Source organism: Drosophila elegans, unplaced genomic scaffold (assembly GCF_018152505.1).
Source record: "Drosophila elegans isolate 14027-0461.03 unplaced genomic scaffold, ASM1815250v1 contig_468, whole genome shotgun sequence".
NCBI classification, from domain to species: Eukaryota; Metazoa; Arthropoda; class Insecta; order Diptera; family Drosophilidae; genus Drosophila; species Drosophila elegans.
The window spans coordinates 4,717,692-4,738,808 of record NW_024545855.1 but is presented as its reverse complement, the minus strand read 5'-3'; the positions used below and the strand labels follow the sequence as shown (position 1 = coordinate 4,738,808).

The following is a 21,117-nucleotide window of genomic DNA, read 5'->3' as shown; positions in this document are numbered from 1 at the left end:
CTATTGAATTTTGTATGAGCCCGGGAGCAGGTCGTGGCTCTCGGGTCAAGCTCTCCATAAGTGCTTCGTGGCCGTTTTAAAAAGGTATAATTTATTTTAAAAGATCCCCTCAACACGCCGCCAGAATATCGTTTTACACAACGGTATATAGCACACATCAGCAACCAGCTTCCCGAGAAGGTGGAGAATCAATATCACGGCAAGATTTATGCCGCCCGGTAATCGTTGCTTAGGTCAAGACCAGAATCTCTGACTGTGCTCATTAAAAATGCCAAACGGCAAATGGTTGTCATTTGCATATACACACACACGTGTGCTGAAAACGCATGTCTAACTCTCTCTCCACTGCAGAAAAAAGGAGTATCAACGTACATAAATTCAATAATTCCTGGTAAATTCATGTTTATTTTTCCGAATTCCGTAGTGCTTGCAAAAAGGTTACTCAACCTATACCTTATATATACCTCTCAATTTATTTTTTCTGGCTGTTTTAGGTATCACTACTCAATATTTTAATATCCTCTCACCTTTTAACGAAATTCTCAGTGCACATATAAACGATGTCGCATTACAGGCGAGTGAATATCTTAATAGACAGCCGAAGTCGCGTGACACGAGGAGCAAATAAAAAATTGCCAAAACTTTTGGCCGTGCTTAAAGTGAAACGAACGAGCGCGCGGGAGGCAGAATAATATCAATGAAATTGTCATACACAAGTAAATGTCGTAAGATAAAGAATGAAAAGGAGCCATGACGCCGGAGAAAAGCACTTGCCTACCTTTGAGGGCACGGAAGTTTTTCTACTGCATTTGCTACCAGAATCGTGAATAGAAAGCTGTGAGCCGTGGAACGTGCAACGTTGAGCAGTCAGTGGCAGACTGTCGGAAATACAGACACTCAGATACGCGGGGAACACATGTTTTGAATAATTTATGCGGGCGGGCGCTTGAAATGTGCCCGCCAGGAGTTCGTCCATTTTACCGGCTTACAGCCGAAAGAATTGCTTGGCACTAGGCCAGGCAAAGTTTTTTGCACTCCCTCAAGAAAAAGGTGATAAATGCATAAGCAGGAAAAGTTTTGCGCCTTCTTTTGCTTTCCTTTCGATTTCGCTTTGTGCAGACAGGAATAGAATAGAGTGAAGTATACTAATAGCGAAATTGCTACAAATCGTTTTGGCCAAACTTGCGCAAGTTTATACAGACACGTGCTCAAGCTAGAGTCATTTGTTCTCGCCTTTCGACATTCTAATTTAGCTGTGCTTCAAATATTTATGCAAACAAATTGAAAAAAGAAAAATTCTCTACTTTCGGAAGCAATAAAAGCCAAAGCGTAAATATTTAGTGGTATTCAACTAGCAGCTCTTCCTCTCTATACGCTTCTACATTAATTTTCCTCGTTTCCCCCTTTTTAAATAAAGAGAAAAAATATGATATATAGTGGGGAGTTGGGGAGATAAGGAGCTGGCTCTTGGATAGAAGTATTTCATATTAAAGTTGAGCTAAGCCGGTGACTCTTTCTTGTTGCTGTGGTTTCGATGCCCCTCCTCCGGATTTTGTGGCCGGAGTTCGGCAAGAACCGCAGCTGTTACACTTTGGCGGCATTTTCATATAATTTATTGCCTGCTGCGCCGCCAGCCGGCAGGTGGGTTAGGTGGTTTAGTTGGCGGCTGGTGGATTGAGTAGGGTTTGAGTCCCATATCTGTGTCTATGTGGCCGCAACTACAAGTTGCGTTTATCAACTGACAACTAGCTAACAAATAGCGCTTGGTATAATCTGAGAGGGAGGGTGGTTGAGTGGTTGTCTCATTTGGCCTTATAATTAGAATTTATTGGATGGCTGGCTGGCAACTTAAAGATTGCTTTAAGGCGTACTCGAAATGGAAAATTTACCGTTCTGCCAGCTAGAACAGCTTCTGTTGCACCTGCATAAACGGCAGCAATAATTGATATTTCAAAAGGGGGTTGAGTGGGAGTTGAACCGGAAATTGCCGCTTTGTTATGGTTGCAGTTTTCCGCTGTTGTTATTTTTACCTACATATGCAATTTTTGCACCAAGGCTGGCATTCGCTACTGTTCCCACGCTCTGTATCACCTCGTTCCATATCCATATGCCATCATCATCGTCAGCAGCATCATCATCCCCGTCATCAATGATGTCAGCGGATGGAGCAATGGGGGAGTCGATATTCGTCATCAATGAACCGATTCGGTGCACCAGCGGATATATTGAGTCGTATCTGTGTCGCGAACACAAACTGACAAACTCGAACAGTTGGGGTCAAAAAGATAGTAGTGCCAGAGTATTATTTAACCCTAAAACTCTTATTAACAAAAAAAATGACCAAAGGCAAGTTTAAAAATATTTTACATTCGATTGCGTCGAAGAGCATTCAACCGTTTCAATTTGTTTCCATTTGTTGATTAGTTCAATTAATAGTTATTTAAAAGTTTATGCTTGCAAAAGTTAGTTTATTCATTACCTTAACTAATAATTCTATAAAATTAAATTATAGTGGCACTGCTACTATTTTCACCCAAATTGTGCGCTACAGACAGGGACACAAAACATAAAGCTTTTAATCGACAGCAACATATTCGATTTTAATATTCATATGCCGTGGTCATAAATTTATAACAAAGAGAGAGGAGAACACAACACTGAGGCCATGCAATATATGAGGGCGTTGATATTGTCTCTCCAAAACTCATTCCTCTTCTTGTCCACCCACACAACTGAGTGCAGAGTTATTATCAACTGGGTTCATGATTAAATAAAATTTAAGGCGACTGGCTGCTGAATCACCCACTTGGTGCCTATTTTGCGGCCAAATCAAATTATGATAGAGTAGGCCAAATCACATGTCATGAATATATACATGAAGAAGTGCTCATTATGTAAGAAGGACTGCCTTCTAATTTGGGCTATTTTATTTTCTCGTGTCTGGGCAACTCTAAGCCCACTAAGCCTTTCTCTTCTTTCGCCAAGGAAGCAGTAGTAATACTCAAAGACCCTTTTTGACTGGATAATCCCATGGTGTGCATATCATTTGCCTTTTTCTCAATTACACATGATCTGTCCTCAGTTTTCTAGCTTTGCTCCCTTTTAAAGCGTCTCCAAATAGAAAATCGAAATAGCTGCCCCAAAGAGCAAAGCAAGACCTATGCAAGGGATTAACAAATATGAAATTACACTTGGGGAAAAAAACATCTTAATCGGGGTTTATGTTTTAACTAATTATCAAGGTTATATTACAACAAATCATAAAATTATTATTGTAAAAGACTAAAACTGGAGTCCAATGACAACGACAAAAGTGTTTTGATTTTTTAAGTTAGACCTTTTTTCGGTTAATGCATGGGTCATTACAGAAACAATAATGGAAAAGGGAATGTTGGGTTTATGCTAGCCTCTGATGACGCTGACACCCTTTACATCCGTCTCGTGCTCGCTTCTTGGTGTTCGTCAGCGGGGCGCACTTCAAAAACTTAACCGTTAGGCATATGCGTGATTATCTTTCCACTGCTGCTTCGGACAACAACAACAACAACAGAACGGCAAGGGCGGCGGGCGGTGAGTGGTGTGTGGGTGGTGGATGAAGACAGCAACCCTCAGAGGCAACAATTGCGCGCTGACCCAGTTACCCGGCAACAAAGGCGGAAGCAAAAGAAACACGCTGAAAGAGAGGCAGGGAGGGCCTGAAATGGCACATGTCATCATAGAAATCAGTGAGTGCCCAGAAAACTGCCCACGCCCTCCGGCAATGGGGCGTTGCTTATGAACACAGAAGAGTATAGGGGGCGGAGGCAATGGCGCTGGGAAAATTCATTAAAATGGCACAGAGACGAGACAACAATGAAACGGTCCACTTGGGTTCCTGCTGCTGCGCCTGCCTCTGCCACTGCCTCTGCTCCCTCCAGGAAAGTGGACAGCCGCTTATCGTCCTGGCCATATGTGCCACGCACACTCGCACACACAGAGAGGAAAGGGTGCACACATACAGCTGCTAATCAAATATTTAGCATACTTTTTAGAAAGCATATTAAAATAACATTTCCGGTCAGCTTGGCAAAAAGGAATCGTCGCACAGTCCGAACCCCAGCGGCAGAGGAGGGCATTAGCCCGACTTTCTGAACCGTGTAATGCACACTAGCGCACACACTCTCACGCTGGCAAGGATATATCCCGTGGAGAGTCGGCAAATCCCTGTAGCATGCCAGGCAGCCGGCACTTGGGGAGCGTTAATGTGCCATAACGAATGCATTAGAGACTCGTACTAAGTAAGCGCAGATAGTTGGCAACTTTTTGGGTGGCTGCGGAGGTGGTGAGCGGAAGGGCACTTAAAATTTAATTACCCACTAGCCCGAAAAAAAGACCAATATGAATTATTCTAACAAAGGCTGCAGAAAAGAAGACCCAAAAAAGTATTCTACTGCTTTTTTGGTCATCGAAAAGTATGCTACAAAACATATGTTCAGCAAAATGCACAACAACAGCAGTGAGTAACTTCTGCTGATATCATTACTCAGCCCACACACACACACAGAATGGCTAACACGCACACAGACTGACGGTGAGCTTCCGATTTCGTTTTTTTTCCCCCGTCGTTTTTATACCCTTGCAGAGGGTATTATAATTTCAGTCAGAAGTTTGCAACGCAGTGAAGGAGACATCTCCGACCCTATAAAGTATATATATTCTTGATCAGCATCACTAGGCGAGTCGATCTAGCCATGTCCGTCTGTCCGTCCGTCTGTCCGTCTGTCCGTCTGTCCGTCTGTCCGTCTGTCCGTCCGTTTATATGCAAACTAGTCTCTCAGTTTTAAAGCTATCTGCATGAAACTTTCCCAAAAGTTGTCTTTCTATTGCAGGTAGTATATAAGTCGGAACGAGCCGGATCGGACGACTATAGCATATAGCTCCCATAGGAACAATCGGAAAAATAAAGGAAAAAAAATTATAACTTTGCTGTTTTTTAATTTTTTGTTTAGTTCTTCGACATTTAGTAATGGTTAAATATTTCCGATTTACGATTTAAATTTCATCAAAATCGGACGACTATAGCATATAGCTCCCATAGGAACAATCGGAAAAATAAATGAAAAAAAATTATAACTTTTCTGTTTTTTAATGTTTTGTTTAGTTCTTCGACATTTAGTAATGGTTAAATATTTTCGATTTACGGTTTAAATTTCATCAAAGTCGGACGACTATATCATATAGCTCCCATAGGAACAATCGGAGAAATAAATGAAAAAAAATTATAACTTTTCTGTTTTTTAATTTTTTGTTTAGTTCTTCGACATATGGCAATGTTTAATTATTTCAGAATTATGGTTTAAATTTTATCAAAATCGGACGTCTATATCATATAGCTCCCATAGAACTAATAAAAATATATAAAATAACTATCTAATAATTGAGCTGCAAATCATCATAGCTTCACTGTTTTTCAGTATATACTGAAGTAAATCACAATTTAAATGTTTTCAAAAGTATTTAATTCATGCAATAGCTGCAAGGGTATATGAACTTCGGCTTGCCGAAGTTTGCTTTCTTTCTTGTTTTTGTGTGATATTATCAAGTGAAGTGCTTCTGCGGTTTTCGCCGCTGTCTTTGTCTCTTGCACGCCAAACCAACTCACACACACGCGTGTGAGTGTGTTCGTTTTGGCTTTTCTTATTATTCCTATTACCGTATGTTGTTTTTGTATTTAAGCAAATTCCTTTATGTGTGCGTCTATGGATGTATATAAAACGTGCAGCCACATAAAAATAAAAACCCAGCAACAAATAGCACATAACAAATAAAGCACAACAAAAGCAGAAGCCAGCAGGCAAAGAGCAAATAAGCCAAAAGCAAAGCAAAAGCGCGCAGCATGATAAGCCAAGTGGCGAATTCAAGCGTAGTCAGCATTGATAGCTGATGATGGGAGATGGGTGTGGGTGTGGGTGGCGTTGGCGTTGGCATTGGCTAGCAGGGGGGTCATAAAGGTGCCTACTTTACACAAAATTACCCTTTTCAATTTGTGCGGTGTGCAGAGTGTTTTCCCGCAGTAGTTCAGTTCTGGGCCCTCTCTCCCTTCTCCAGCTCCCGTTTATTGACTTTGTGTCCTTGCCGCTAATGCATAGCACCAGAAACTGAACAAACACACTCTCACCCACCCATATACGCATCCTGCTTAGCACAATACAGTCAGCATCAACAGTAGCTGAAGCTGTAGCAGCTTTATTTTGATGGGGCGCATTACATTTAATGTTTGGCTTAACTCGGTTACTCTCGATGCTCTCTGGGATGCTCCCTGCTTCCGATTCTGATTCGCACACTACAAGAAAACAGGAAAATAAATACCATATATAGCCATAGGGCTCAAAATAAGAATTTCTGGCTCTAGTTATTTTTGACTACAATAACTACACATTATACGATAAGTTAACTTCAATAATTGTGCAAGTCCGTTAAAAATCCCCATGCTTACCAAAAGTGTTCAATATTTTCGCTAGTGCATACTCGCCTCATGGCTTTGACTTTTTGTGTGAGCGTGGTAATTAAGTGTCACATGTAATTACAATACACTCATGTGCTTTGTAATTAGAGTTTAGCGCTGCAATAAAGCAGGAAAAAAGCAAACGGAAAGCAGAAACAGGAGCCACAATGCGCAAGCTGCTTAGCTGGCTAATTCAAATGAATATTTTCTCCGGGCTGTGCAATTATTTGCACTACTGTTTTTTCGAAATGGGAGCAAGTGGATTTTTTTTGATGAAGCCATGGAGTGGCTGCGGAAACTGGTCGCTCTGGTAGCTCTGGTCGCTCTGGTCTCCCTGGACGCTCTGGTCGCTCTGGTCAATAAATAGCTAAGCTAACACTGGATAATGATTAGCTGCAGTCCGCTTGGCATAATAATTTCCACTTACCCACTTCCCTTGTTGACATCAACCAAACTGGAGATCCGCATCTAAACAAAATCTGAGAGCTATGCAAATGCTCCGCAAAGTGGGCGGAAGTGGGTTTAAAGAATCGCTGTAATTTATTTATCTTGCGTAAATATCAAATATTTATATTGTTCTCTCTCTCTCTTTTATTTTCTCTTTTTATGTACCGTACTTGTATACGTATATATAACCTTCATCTACTACAACTACACACCACTACTACTGAAAATAAACCATCTTCAATTTCTGTCTGTGCCTGCCCTGCCGCCTGTGCATCAACTACAAACTACAAAAAAAAAAATGTATTAACCAACTGCCTGTGCCTACCTGCTCCTGCATATGAATCTGCTCCTACATCTACATCTGAATCTGAAACTGCTCCCGCATCCGCAACTGCACCTGTGCCTGGTGGCTGTGTTACTGTAAATCAGCGCGGAAGCGACGAACTTTTGAGTCAAGCAGCAGTCATGGCGCCCGCTTCCGACAATAACAATCAGGACCTGGCCACAAAGAAGGCCAAACTGGAGCCGGGAACCGTGCTGGCCGGTGGAATTGGTAAGTTTTCTGTTCCTCCTCTTTCATCTTTCTCTTTTTATCCTCCCAGTCTGTCTCTCTCTCTCTCTGTCTCTATCCGCCTCCACCTTTACCTTTGCATATACCAGAGCTTTGTCTTTTGTCTTGGCTTAAGTCCTACCTTTTCCTCTGTCGTTCCCGGAGCGGCGCTTAAGTTAAGTGCATTTTGCAGCCATAGTCTTGGGCCCAGTTGCATTTGTCTGCCAATTAACCACGCCCACCGGGACAGTATTAAACACTGGAAGAAAAGATCTTATTTTAGTCTCGCCACACAAAAGTGGCTTTACTAACTAGTCAACTACCAACTACTACCAAATTATTAATGGTAACAGCTAACAGACTTAAAACATACTTTGCAGGGTTACGACGATGTCATCTTTTTCTGATCTCGAAGTAAAATAAACTCAATTATCCTTTAAGTTAAAGGGATTATCATCATGCACAGCTATTTTTTTTATTTAATTTTTAACTTTGCTGTTAGTTTCTGTCAGTGCAGAATTAGGCTTAAGCCTTCAACTTGGCCACAAAGTCGCCTGAGAACTTGAGTACCTCAATTGAACGCAAGCGCGCTTTGATGCCTATAGCCAATTAACCTACTAATTAGCATGGAAAACAAGTAAACAGCAAAAACATTTGGCCTGGCCCTTTTTTGCCTGAAAATTATTACGGGAAAAATAGTTCGCGTTCGTTTGCATTATAAACGACGGTCGCTGACTGGCCACGCACTGTGTCGACACATTAATTAGCCGCCCAAGTCCACACACACACACACACACGCTCACTCGCACTAGACTCCGGCGCTATGAAAACCACCCTGCATATGACGCCGCAAAGTAATAAAGCTAATCAAAAACCGCACACCAACCCGACAAAACCAAACTGAAGCGAAACCAGCAGAATGAACCACACATTAGGCAAATATTTGACATGTTCGCAGGCTCCCCGCCAAATGTGAAACTGGATCTGAAAGCTGAACCGAAAGCTGAATACCTGGCCACAAAAATCCAGTGAGCCACAGAATGATTGCCAATGCAAACAAATCAATAGGCAACAATTTCCGCTGAAATTCAAAAGTAATCGACTGCTCTGACGGGGGATTGTGATGCTTTTGTTTGGGCGAATTTAATTAACGCCATATGCAGGTGCTGTGCGTCAATATACTATCCATGCGATTGTTCAAAATGCTTTTGCAATTCGCCGTAATTACCAGCATTCGCCGCCGCCAGCCACACCGATGATGAGTGGGTTGGGTGTGTACCACAAAGAAAGGGCTTGAGCATTAGCCGCCAGACAGTCAACGGTCATAGCAGGGGACGAAATGGGGTTTGCGAAAGGGTCGGCCGCATGTGAATGGCAATCGACTGAAAGCGAAAAAAATGTACGCAAAAGCGGAAGCATAATATTTATTTATTACTTTACAAAGGACTTTTCTATTAATTAAAAAGCAACAAGCAGACACCCGCACATACGCACAGAGGGAAAGAGAAAGGCAGTTAGTGATAGCGGTTCGCCTTTGCCTTTGTCTTTCACCCTTCTGCCTCTGCCATTGTTCGATGGCTATGCCACAGACGACGACTTTGACCCAACGGCATTTTGAAGCCCAGGCGCCCACCTCTCCTCCCTCTTTTTGACACCTGTGACCTGCGGACATTTTAATTTTCCACGCAAAGTTCTTGTGCAAACACACACAGCTTTTTGTCCTGCTCCATTAAAGACGCGCTTTAAGGGAGCTGTACGCTGTACCGGTGATACAGACAGGGGACGCTGCTAGAAATCCAATGAAATCATTTTTGTGGGCGCCACTTAAGCCCACTCTCTAATAACAAAAGAATTGTTAAATAAATGTGTAAGGACACTTTTATTACACTGCGAGCACCAATACATGTCGGAGGGTCCAAGAGTGACAGAGGGCACAACAAAGGCCAGACAAGTAAATGGCAGAAATCCAAAAAGTAACAATAAGCATTGTGTGCCTCTGTGGTCAAGCCTTAGATAAACACACGCACTCGGCTCAATCGTATCCGTGCGCCACTAAACCAATACATTGATGGTGGCACTCGCACTCGCAAACACTCACGCTTTTGTTTCCGGTACACGAGCTTAGCAGGACATGCAACAAATTTTCCACGTAAATGTAATAAAAACACTTTGGCATGTGCAGCGCATAGGTGGGAGTAGGTAGGATGGAGGTGGCGGTGCCACGTCCACCCACTTGAAGTGAGTGTCTCGCATTTCGGCGTGTGGTTGTTGATCGAAGCCAACACACACATGAAGCCAATGGTCTTCCTTCCAAACTCAGACTCCGAATTTTAGTCGGCTAATAAATAGTTTCGCTTGATTTATTTGATTTTTTATTATTAAGAATATTTTATGCCAAGTATACTAGACCCCAGGGAGTCGAGCGGTAACAGTTAATTCCTAGAACAACAGGGAAAAAAATAGATCAAGGAAGTTGTTAAAAAAGTCTTAAACAACATAATACGTTACTAGAATTGCAATTTGCAAATAAGACCTTATTTTGTATTGATTTTCTAATGTTTAAAAGTTGTATATTTTTGAATTAAATATATTTGTTTTAAGAAAAAACTAATGAGTCTGAGCACATTACATTATTATTATTTAAACAAGCTCAACAACCATCCCTTTTAGCCTGTTCTCGTTATGCAAAACGTTGGCCAGTTTTTTTTGTGTGTAGACCATGGCGTGGCCATGTCGCGTGTCCGCCTGAAACATCAACCGTGGCCAGACCGTGTTTTGCTTTTGTTGTTGCCATACCCCGCCGTTTCAGTTTGTTGTTTATTGTTACAGCCCTCACACATGCATCGCCTACGCGCTGTTTGTATAGTCCACCAACATTTGTTTGTTTATTGACCGATTTTGGGGGCTTAATGGTCAGCTCACCACCTATGGCAGCTAGGAGCTACGGTCGAAAAAAGAGTTTCGCAGCTGTTGCCACTGCGTGTGCTCTGTGTTCTTTCTTCCGTTCTTAGCATTGCTAATTCCCTGTCCAGACAGCCAGCGGCAGTAGGGAAAATATGCTGAAAAAATATATAAAATTTGAATATGCATGACCGGTCATCCCTTAAGACTTAAATCAGCTCGTCACTACCATCAATTTAAAGCTCAAGTGTGCTGCTGTCAGCGCAGCGAGTTGGTAAGCAATCCCTTTGGTGGTCTGGTCAAACACTTAAACGGTTTTATGGCCATAACCAATAAGACGACAGTTTGGCAGCCGGCAAGTGTCCGTGTCCGTGTCCTTCGTACCCTGGTATCCTGCGCGTGCCGCCTTGGCTCATTCGCACGTCCAGGACTCTGTTTCCTGGTCTACGCGTTGCGTGTAAATATTTTCGCAGTCAATAAAATAATACTGTCATAATTTTTTTTGTTTCCTCTGCCATCTGTATCAATATTGAGACCCCATTGAAAGGAGTGAAAAACTCCGGCCAGACCAAAAGCAAATATCAATTGTCAACCGGTTTGACTTTGCTGGCTGGTTGGCTTGCGTTGTGTGCAGCTATTTATGACAGGCACTGTACGTGAGTGCGGTTAGTGGCATCCGACTTTCAGGCACGAGTCGGCCTGACTTTTGACTTATCTGCCTTTGTGACTGTGGGAAACAGCATAATATTTGTATGTGCAATTTAATTAAGCATACGCTCCGTTGCAAGCCGAGCCTCCCGCTACTGTGTACGTAGTTTTAATGCACAAATGATGTGGAAAAAATTTGGCAGGGCCAACAAACCAAAACTTCTCCTCGCTACTCTGTTTCCTCATAACTTAAACAATTGATATGCTTTATGGACTTTTAACCAGCTCCTAGATAAAGTAATACACTGAGGGAAACCACATCTTATAATAATCCTTATAAATTTTAGTTTACAAAATATATTTTTTACGTACAGTCACAGACTGCTCTTGGCTGTCGGCTGTTTGACTGAAAGCCACTTGACTGCACACATGCATGGAAACCTCCGCTCACTCAACTGCAACCTACAGTTGGCTAAATGCCAATGCAGTTTCACCCTTCAACTCAGGCCAGACCAGTATGGATGTGCTAGCGACAAGGATGGGCAGATGGGAAAAAACTATTTTCGTAATTGAAATGCAATTACAACTTGAAAACGTCGCTGACGTATAGCTCGGTCTGCTGACTGCGTACGTTGACTCCTTGCATTTGCGTTCAGTTGACAGAAGACCTTGCCACCGCCCCTTCTTTTTCCTTACAAATTTTAAATGAATTACATTTCTTGCTGGTGTCAGGCTCGAGCTGCAAAAAATATTTTTTTTCAAGGCTCAATTGCGTGTTGGGCGGGCTCTGCAGATTTTCTAAAGCCAACTGGCTGCTGGCAATGAGTTTTATTTGCTGCCAAAAAATCGTGCCATGATTGATTATGCGTGGGCAAATGTTTAAATTTAAGGCAATGCCCTGCTGGCTGAGCAAATATCATTAAGTCGTTATGCACACAAAGAGGAGTCAGAGCGACAGACACGTAAGGGACACAAGTTTGCCCAACAATCTAAAATTTATGATGTGTGAGCCTGTAAAAATCTAATTTACTGTCGCATAATTAAAGGCGCTCTAAAGACTCTGTGTGCGTGAGCTGAGCGAGTATTTATTCAAATTATATATTCGACTGATGACACGCCCTTGGCCAAGTTTGGGGTGGAACTTGGAGACAAACACTGGCGTCACGCTCACATTAAATCATTAAATGCCGCCCGCCATGTAAGCATAAATTTAATTGTTATTAACAATCAGCATTTATTTTATCCTGAACGCCAGGTACCCCGGCCCTTGTGAAAGCCTTTTCCTTTTGTTCGACTCGCTTTTTCCATTCATTTTCATTTACATTTTTCGTTTGGGGTTTCTGTTTGCTTTATGAATTTAAATTGTCATTAATTAACTTGGTGCGCATCATGACCGAACAGGGAGTAGAGGAAATTATTACACATACGCCTCGATGGACATACTGACCATTCATTACTTCCCAACCAACGTCATCCGAACTCAATTACAGTTTGTAAACTTTTCAATTAGCTATAAATAGTTTATGTATATTTTTCGTGCAATTCATTGTGAGTGGTAAGGGTGTGTGTGTACGCTTAATTGAAAACGACTGGCCAGGGCACTTTCACCGTTTTTCGCACAGTGTGTTTGTAAGGGTCATTAATACTGCTGAGCTTTGGCCCTACGTCCTTGCAGCTCATTTTAACGCGCAGCCGAGCGAATGATTGCTATTCATATCGTCTGTGGAGCATTGACAGTCAACGGGCAGCGCCAGCATCATCATTATCGAATGCAAATTTTATCGCTGCACTTTTTTCAGCCACGGCAGTTAATGCATTTCGGGTCTTGTTGATTTAGCATTGTACCATAATTATCCCAGAGTATCAGTGCCCCGCTGAATCTCTCGAGCAGCAACAGCAATTATTAAACTCATGATTAATTTAAAGTCTGCCCCAATTGCATTTATTGTTTGCTGCGCAAATATTGGTTGGCTCGCTGTTAATTAAAAAGCAGCAATGCCATAACTGCTAACAAATCTGCCCGCAGGCCACGATCCCCAAACCAACAAAGCATGATTCAAACTGCAATTTTTCGCCAGTAGAAGTTGTAGCTGCCGGGCTTTTGGCTGTGTTTCCGGTTCTCGTCAGCGCTCGGCACCATCTTCCTTTTCAATTATTCCGCTCGTCTTTGTTGGAGCCAGTGCAGAAGCCGAAGGCTTCAACAGCTGCAACGCTTGTTGATTCGCTCATTGCAATGACATTTCTAGTTACACACTATCAGGCAGCGGCGTTTACATCGTTTTGGCACAAATGTGGCAAAAGAAAGAGTAGAAAAAACAAATTGAGTTGCAGTCGCTGAAACGTCGAAAAATCCAAAAATTTCGCCAGTCCAGGACAACGGCATCATGCATGATAGATACCTTTACATATTTTTGCCGTCGACGTTTTTTTCCGTAACTGGCCGGCCAACGGCACTTGATTTGTTGTTTGTCTCGTGCAGAACATTTCCGGCGCGCCCGTCCGTCCGTCCTCACTTTTTATTTAGTTTCGATTCACAGCAGTTTTCCAAGTCTTTTCCGATTTCGGCTGTTATTTATAGAGAGTTGCGGGGCGGCAGTGTGATGGAGCAGATCTCATCGCCCTGCTGTTACCCATTGATTTTTAATAAATTTTTGAGCTCCCTTCGGTCGACTGAATACCAAACTATAACGATGCACAGGTCCTGGCCCAACTGCATAATTTCGTTTCGACTTCATTTCCGTTTCGAACTAATCAAAAAGTGTAATTTCCGATTAGTTGTTTTCAGCATTGACCGGCGGGCAGAGAGTTCACAGAGTGCACTTCGAGTCTCGGGACTCGGAACTCGGGACTCGAGCCTCTCGAAGTTGCTCGACTTTTCCCTTTTGCAGGCGCAAAGGTTCGTAAAAAATGGCTTAGGGTGAAAACCGATTCAGGTCCTGCGAAACGGATTTCTAGCATTGTGAAATAAATTGGAACATTGACCCCCAGCGTCTGGGCTGTGATTAAATATGGGGAATTGGCCGGATAATGACCCTTTTACATTATGAGTTATGGAAGGGAGTTCAGAAATATCAATTTATCTCAATCTTAAAATCGTAGCTCACTTTTTGGGGCAGTCAAAGTATAGTCATTTTAATGACTTCAAATTATAGAAGTTTTGAATATTAAATTATTTAAAATAATAACATGCTTGCTGTTTTATTTATTTTCTTGTTATAGTTCCAAGTAAAGTTCACTTTAAATTCGGGTATAATTAAATCGACATATGGAGTGTTTTGCGGAACTACACGTACAGCGTGGTCTATCTCTGACCATGTGTCGGTTTGTTTAGCAAACACCAGAGCGTTAAAATCGGAAGAGGGAAGGAGGCGACTGCATTTCATTTGCATATGAACAGCCAACTTTCCTCTTGCAGGTGCCACAGAAAATAAAAAGCGCACAGTCCAACACATTAACAGGTGTTGACTAAGCGCCAGACAGATTCTAGCATACCACCTATCCCCCTGAAACTGCATTTTCACATAAAGAGTGGCAAATTTGTTTGCCTTTGTTTATAAAATTTTAAGGCACTTTTGGGGCAGTGCACTTGCCAAAAGAGTTATATCGAAAACTGATAAAAGATTACCTCGATTGTTTGAAGAGAAATTATTTGACTTTAAAAGTAATGATAGCAAGAAAGGAAGCAAGCTTTGGCAAGCCGAAGTTTATATACCCTTTGAGCTATTGCAAAAATGTAATATTCTTTGAAACATGATGATTTTCAGCTCAATTATTCAATCGTTCCTATGGCTGTATGATATAGTCATCCGACTTAGCCGAAATTTAAACCGTAAAATTAGAAAAACAACAAATTTCTTTTATTTTCTATATGCTAAATGCTATAGTCGTCCGATCCAGCTCGTTCCGAACTATTTATTACCTGGAATAGGAAGACAACTTTTGGGAAAGTTTCATGCAGATAGCTTTAGAACCAAATTGACTCTCCAAGTGATGGTGATCAAGAATATATATACTTTATAGGGTCGGAAATGTCTCCTTCACTGCGTTGCAAACTTCTGACTGAAATTATAATACCCTCTGCAAGGGTATAAAAATAAATTACTTAGTCCACGTTTTCTTGTACTTCCAAACATTGTTTTTTCGATAGACCTTTCGCTCAGTGCTGTTGCAGGGATATCCTCGAAATGTGGCTGCAAACTCTACCAGGCCAAAGGCAGCCTAAATCCCATTTGTGCAGCACCACTTTTGTGGGAGTGGCAGTAGGTGGTGCTGCTTTATTTATGCAAAAATAACAAACCAGTTACCGGCGAGGAGAGGCAACAGCAAAGCAGAGAAGCTGCAAAAACGACGACGAGCGCCTAAAAGCCTCAAACGTTGTCTGTGTGCCGGACATTGTCGCCGTGTTGCTGCTGGATTATTCACAGCCGTTGAAGGTGTGCAATGAATGAATTTATGGCGGTGCCACTCTCCACTCTCTGCCCCCTGCAGCGGGTTTAACTGTGCAAAGTGTATACAAATGTGGCAGCGTTTGGCCATGTTATCAACGTTTTTATTTACTCCGTCCTAGTCTATTTCGGCAACAAAGGCAACCAACAAATAAACCCACAAAAAAAAAACAAATTAGGTGAAGCGCGGAAGCGGAAGTGCAGACAGCGCTGGCCATTAAGTGAGCCGGAGATGGCCCCAAAAGAGACGCGAATGTTGCTCGAAGAGAGAGAGAGAGAGAGAGAGAGAGAGAGAGAGAGAGAGAGACCTGCAGGAATTGTCACCTTTTTAATATTCAATTGGTTAAACAACGTTCGTTATTTTCCCCTTTTTCCGTTGCAGCCAAGGCCTCCAAAGTCATCCATTTGCGCAACATTCCAAACGAGTCCGGTGAGTCGGATGTGATTGCCCTGGGCATTCCGTTCGGACGTGTGACAAACGTGCTGGTGCTTAAGGGCAAGAACCAGGCGTTCATCGAAATGGCCGACGAAATATCCGCCACGTCGATGGTGTCCTGCTACACAGTCAATCCGCCCCAGATGCGCGGACGCATGGTCTACGTGCAGTTCTCGAACCATCGCGAGCTAAAAACGGATCAGAGTCACAATGTAAGTACAGATAATAAAGATAATAGTTTCTATTTAAGCTGTTAGTCTAATTTCCATAACGCTTTTGTTTAGACACTGACGACAAAAAGTACTTAATTTATTCATAATAGATAACATTAAACATATTACATTTCTTGTGTAACTTAATAAGCCATAGTTATAATATCCAATCATCGAAAAGATAATCTTTCATAGCTTTAATTCCTCCATAACCCGATATCTGTTGTTGGTATCGCTTCCCGTCTTAAGTGTTATAAATGGGCTCATTAAGTTTTAGGCCAGGGAAAACAAATGAAGCAACTGCGATTTATATGCAAATGTGGGTCGGCCTTGCAAACCGTCTGATTAATTACACTTTCTGGGGAATTTAAACCAGTTCCTCAAGAGATTTGGACCCATCATAAATGCACAGAAACTCAAACATCCTTTGCGAGCATGCCTGTATTTGTGGGTGCTCTAAACCAATTTCTAATTTTAATTTCGTAAGCCACAAAGTCACTGACAAAGTTTAAAAAGCTTTCAAATAAATACACATGGCCGCACACACACAGACACACACGTGTCTGACAAAAGCAGTAAAACGCATAGTTTTTGGGTTTTGCGGACAACTCACACAGAGAAATTCAGAGTGAGTAGTGATGAGTGAGGGGGAGAGCAAAAATACAAATGAAACCGCACGCATACCAAGGAGACAAACGACTGAGGAGACCAGCACACGGCGCCTAGATGCCAGCTGCTTAACTCGGAGTCAAAAGCATATTTTGATTACTTAAATGGAAATGGAAGTTTGGTGGGTGGGCGACCGCAACGGCAACGGCAGAAAGAACAACAACAATCGAGCCAGGACAGAACCCAAAGCGGGCTTGTCACCTTTGCTGGCTGGTTGGCTGTGCACCAGGTGATGGTGGAGGATTTGGTGGTGGTGAGCCCAAAAGCAAACTACTTAAAAAGAGATCGCAACGGCAACAGCAGAAACAACACAAACAACAACGAAAAAGGTTAAGGGGCTGCAGCAGCAGCTAAAGCAACACGAGGGCCAAAAACCAGAATCAGACCAAGGGGGCGGTCCTATGACTAAGGTGACACCGCAGCAACAATGGAGGCAACAGCAGCAACACCAACAGCAACACCAACGCAGCTAGACCAAACAATATAGTTACATTTCACTGATTACCTTTTGGCTGTGGCCCACCATCGTGTGTGTACCTCCAGCTCCATCTCTGTGTGCGTGGGCAGATTTCTCTTGTTAGCTACTAATCCTGGTAAAAGGCCTTGTTGCTAGCCCGCAGACAACGTGAGACAAGTCAGACGAGTGGAAAAGTCAACGCCGCCACCGCTTTCTTGCTCTAGTGGAAGATCTCTTAAAATGCAGGAGAGTGAGCTTGTGCGAGTGGAAGAGGTTTAATCTTGTGTGCGCTGCTGCTGCCAACATATTTATACAATTTCTCATTTCATTCAGCTTTCTTTCTTCTGGCCATGTCCATTGTGCGAATGTCTTGTCTTGGGTTTTCCTGCTGCTGCCGCTAGTGCTGCTCTTCCTTTTGTGTCCTGTGTCTGGCGACCCACCTGTGCAGCATCCAGTTGATTGTTTGGCGCCCTGGCCCAGCCACTGTTGACTGTTCCTTTATTTTTGCATCATATTTCGCCGCCTGTCATTTGCTATTTGTGTTGCTGCCGCTGTTGCCGCTGCAATGTGGCAAGCTTCAGATAAGATGCTTAGCGAATTGTTGTCGTCGCCCAGACCCAGCAGCAGCAAAACTTAAGAAATCACACGAGAAAAAGCGGGAGACGTTTGCTGTCAAGTGCGGGACTTGTGCAATAGCAGGAGAACTCTTTTTTAATTCCCTCGTTAGTTGGGTATTTCCGTAAATTTGGAATTTTCGTCAATTTCCTGTTGGCAAAGGTTTTATGCTTTAAACTCGGGGAAAAGAGAAGGTAAATTCCATTTCGTCACCACCGAGCAAAGACAAATCCATTGCATGGCCCCCAGAGATTTTAACCCCAGCAAAGGAGGCGACACGCACCTGAAGGCAAAAGCTGCGAAGAAAGTAGCAACAGCAAATCAGCAATACAGGATTTCCAAATCATCTCCCACACTCACACACACCCAGGAAAGAAGACATCTAGTCGCACACATGTGTGATTTCAACGGCTGAGTGATTGCATGGTATAGAGAATAAAACAAATAGGAGGAAAAACCAACCAACAGAAATGAAAAACCTCGTAGCATCTTTTCAGCTATACCACCCAACTTTCCCCGCCCTTCTGACATTTATGTTGGCAATTTGGCAGTCAACCGGCAACGCTGCTGTTGCTGCTGCGTAACGGGATTCTAATATGTCATGTCGTTGGGATGTCCTTTCACCTTTGCTTCGCTCCTCCTTCATCCAGAGAGCTCTGTTTCTGGTTCTGGCTCTGGTTTTCTGTGACTATTTTCGTTGATGTCTTACTCTAGCGTCTTAGCGTTTCCACATCTGCTCTGCTATGGTGAGGCGACCCTTGACTAAGATACCAGAAATGAAGATAAATGCACTGGCAAGTTCACGCGGTTACGACCGCAACGAGCTGCCCACAGAAACCCAAGAGCGACTCAGGCACCCAGCTTCACTGCTATCCAAAAACCCAACCCCAAAGGTCCGCAACTGGCATTGTTTAGTGGGTTTCAAATTTGACATGTGATTGTTTTGTCTGTGTAGCTGTGGGGCGCATCTGTTGGCTCTGTGGCCCAGTTTTGTTTTGAGTAATTTTGATAAATTAATTGTTGAGCCCGACCTCTTTTACGACCGAAAAGGGTTGACAGCCACTCGGGGAAATGGCTTCAGCCCCACGGCCCACAAAGAATTAGATTGAAATATAATTTCGCAACTAGGGGAAGCCAGTCCCTGGTCTAATCTCCAGTGTAACATTTGCCAGGGCTCCTCCGCTGCCATTCGGGCATCATTAGATGCGCACAATTGATTAATCGCTGCATTCATGGTGAAGATAGCTACGACCTCGCAAATCACCTCAGCAGGAGTCGCGCGTTCAACGGTGAACGCAAATTATGGTAATCATCTTAATTGGCACTCGCCTCCGAAACATCAAATCTGCCCAAGGGGAAAAGGACAATGGAGTCGAGACAACTGTCGGTCAACTGCAGCCCATTGAATAGGCTCCAAACTGCAACAGCAGGACAACACTCACCAAAAAAACGAATTAAAAATTGAAAATTATAATCAAGTTAAATTAAATCACAATGAAAACAGAGAAATCAGAACAAAGCCTTCCCGTTTTGAAAATTTTTGTTTAGAATTTAAACACTCTCAAATTGTTGGATTGTTTTACAAGAGATGTTTTCTCGCAGTGCAAATGCAAATGCATGTCCCAAGCGCTTTCTGCATGTGTTGTGTGGTGCGTCGGTAGGTGCTCTTTTTCCCTTCAGTGATAAGGTTACCTTGTAATTAAATTAAATGGCCGACTACAGAGAGGGCCACATTTTACGGACGCCTCCTGCCCAGCCAAACAATGGTGACTCGCCCAAGAAAAACACAAAAGGAGGCCAGGGATGGACAGCAATTGTCAATTAATAGTACACACATGAAAATTAGCTGCGAACAAGAAGTGGGCTTAATTTACACCGCGTTTGACACGTGGAAGGGAAACGACGACTGGCACAGCACAGAACTAATACAAATGTTAAGCGATTAGGTCACAGAAAGGATCAAACTGATTAGCAAAGTCTTATTTGTGATGTCTGATGCCCTGCCAGCATGTCTATAAATAACAGGGCATCGCATCGGGGATAATGCCGTACATTTGATTTGGTATTAATAATATGAACCGGGCTCAGCGACACAGACCTCAATGTGTTATTTAATTTGCGCCTCCTGCAGACAGGCTGTCAATGCCGAGGGGGGAAAAGCGGGTAAAAGCGGGTAAACCAGATTATGGGGCCTTTTCTTTCGGCACGCTATTTGTCTAACTCTCAGGCTTTTGCAGTTAAAGGATTTCGCACAGGCAAATAACTTCACATATGAGGTGCTATCCGTTGAATGCTATCAGCTATCTGCTCAATGTTTATTTTTCTATGCGCTGCGTGGCTTGTGTTTTTCTTTGCTGTTTTTCTGTTTTCCCATTTTATTTTCACGTTTACTTTACCGAACCGACCGCCCGCACATCACTCTTCGTTGCCGTCGAAAGCAAAAGTAAGCTAATCTTATTGTTTTCACAACAGCGCCGAGGAGCAGGAGCAGAAGCAAAGCAGAGCATCGCATCGCGTATGTGACTGTGTCTTCTGCTCCTGATCCTTTGAGTTATGCGGATGCGAATATTTGTTTATACTTGTGCTGCGCTAAAGCTTTTTGCCATTTTGATTGGCGACGTGTTGAAAATGGATTTAAATTACATTGTTTCGGAGTACGTGAGATCCAAATAGCGAAGAGTAGAGGGCTGAGAGCAGCAGGATAACAGCGGTGGCACCGTCGCCAGCCCAGAAAACCCTAGTAACCAAACCGGCTGGCAACTGACAACTTTATGTATGCACTGACTTTTCCAGCGGCTGTGTCAATATTTTGATTGTATTGATTAGTTTTGCATTACGGCTGCTCGAAAATGTCTTTCTCCTTTCCCTTCTTTGTTTTCGCAAGCGTATTTACTTTTATTTTTTGGGCAGTGGGTTTTGCTACTTTGCGTAACTCGTATTTATTTAAGCCGTTCGGTTTAATGGTCGTGTTTGTGGAATATTTTCGCAAAAGGCTTTTAACACACTTGGCGGGGTTGCTGTTTTTGTGCGCCTTTTGCATAAATAACACAAATATAGTTTGTTGGCACTGAAACCGCTGCTCCTGCCCTTTACTTTATGCAACTGTATCTCTATGGCTTGACCGTAAAAACCACGCAGCAGATAAACGACCCACAGCAAAGTAAAACATAATCCCGAGCTCAGCTTTAAAACTTAACTACACAAGTTCATAACTGGTAGTAGTAGTTGCCCAAAAAAGTTTCAGTGGGTAGAG

The 21,117-nt window shown here is 42.8% G+C and overlaps 1 protein-coding gene across 10 annotated transcripts in view; it reads left to right on the top strand.

Moving 5' to 3' along the window:
* Positions 1 to 21,117, top strand: part of LOC108143115 (polypyrimidine tract-binding protein 1) — a 143,653-nt gene that overhangs the window by 104,828 nt on the left and 17,708 nt on the right. For 8 of the 10 annotated variants that reach the window (XM_041709028.1, XM_041709027.1, XM_041709026.1 and 5 more), the window contains 2 exons: positions 7,361 to 7,484; positions 15,858 to 16,123. In XM_041709028.1, the coding sequence (XP_041564962.1) occupies positions 7,361 to 7,484; positions 15,858 to 16,123 (390 nt within the window). Of the gene's footprint in view, positions 1 to 7,360; positions 7,485 to 15,857; positions 16,124 to 21,117 lie in introns of those variants that run through there. The other 2 variants (XM_041709029.1, XM_041709030.1) reach the window with 1 other exon arrangement.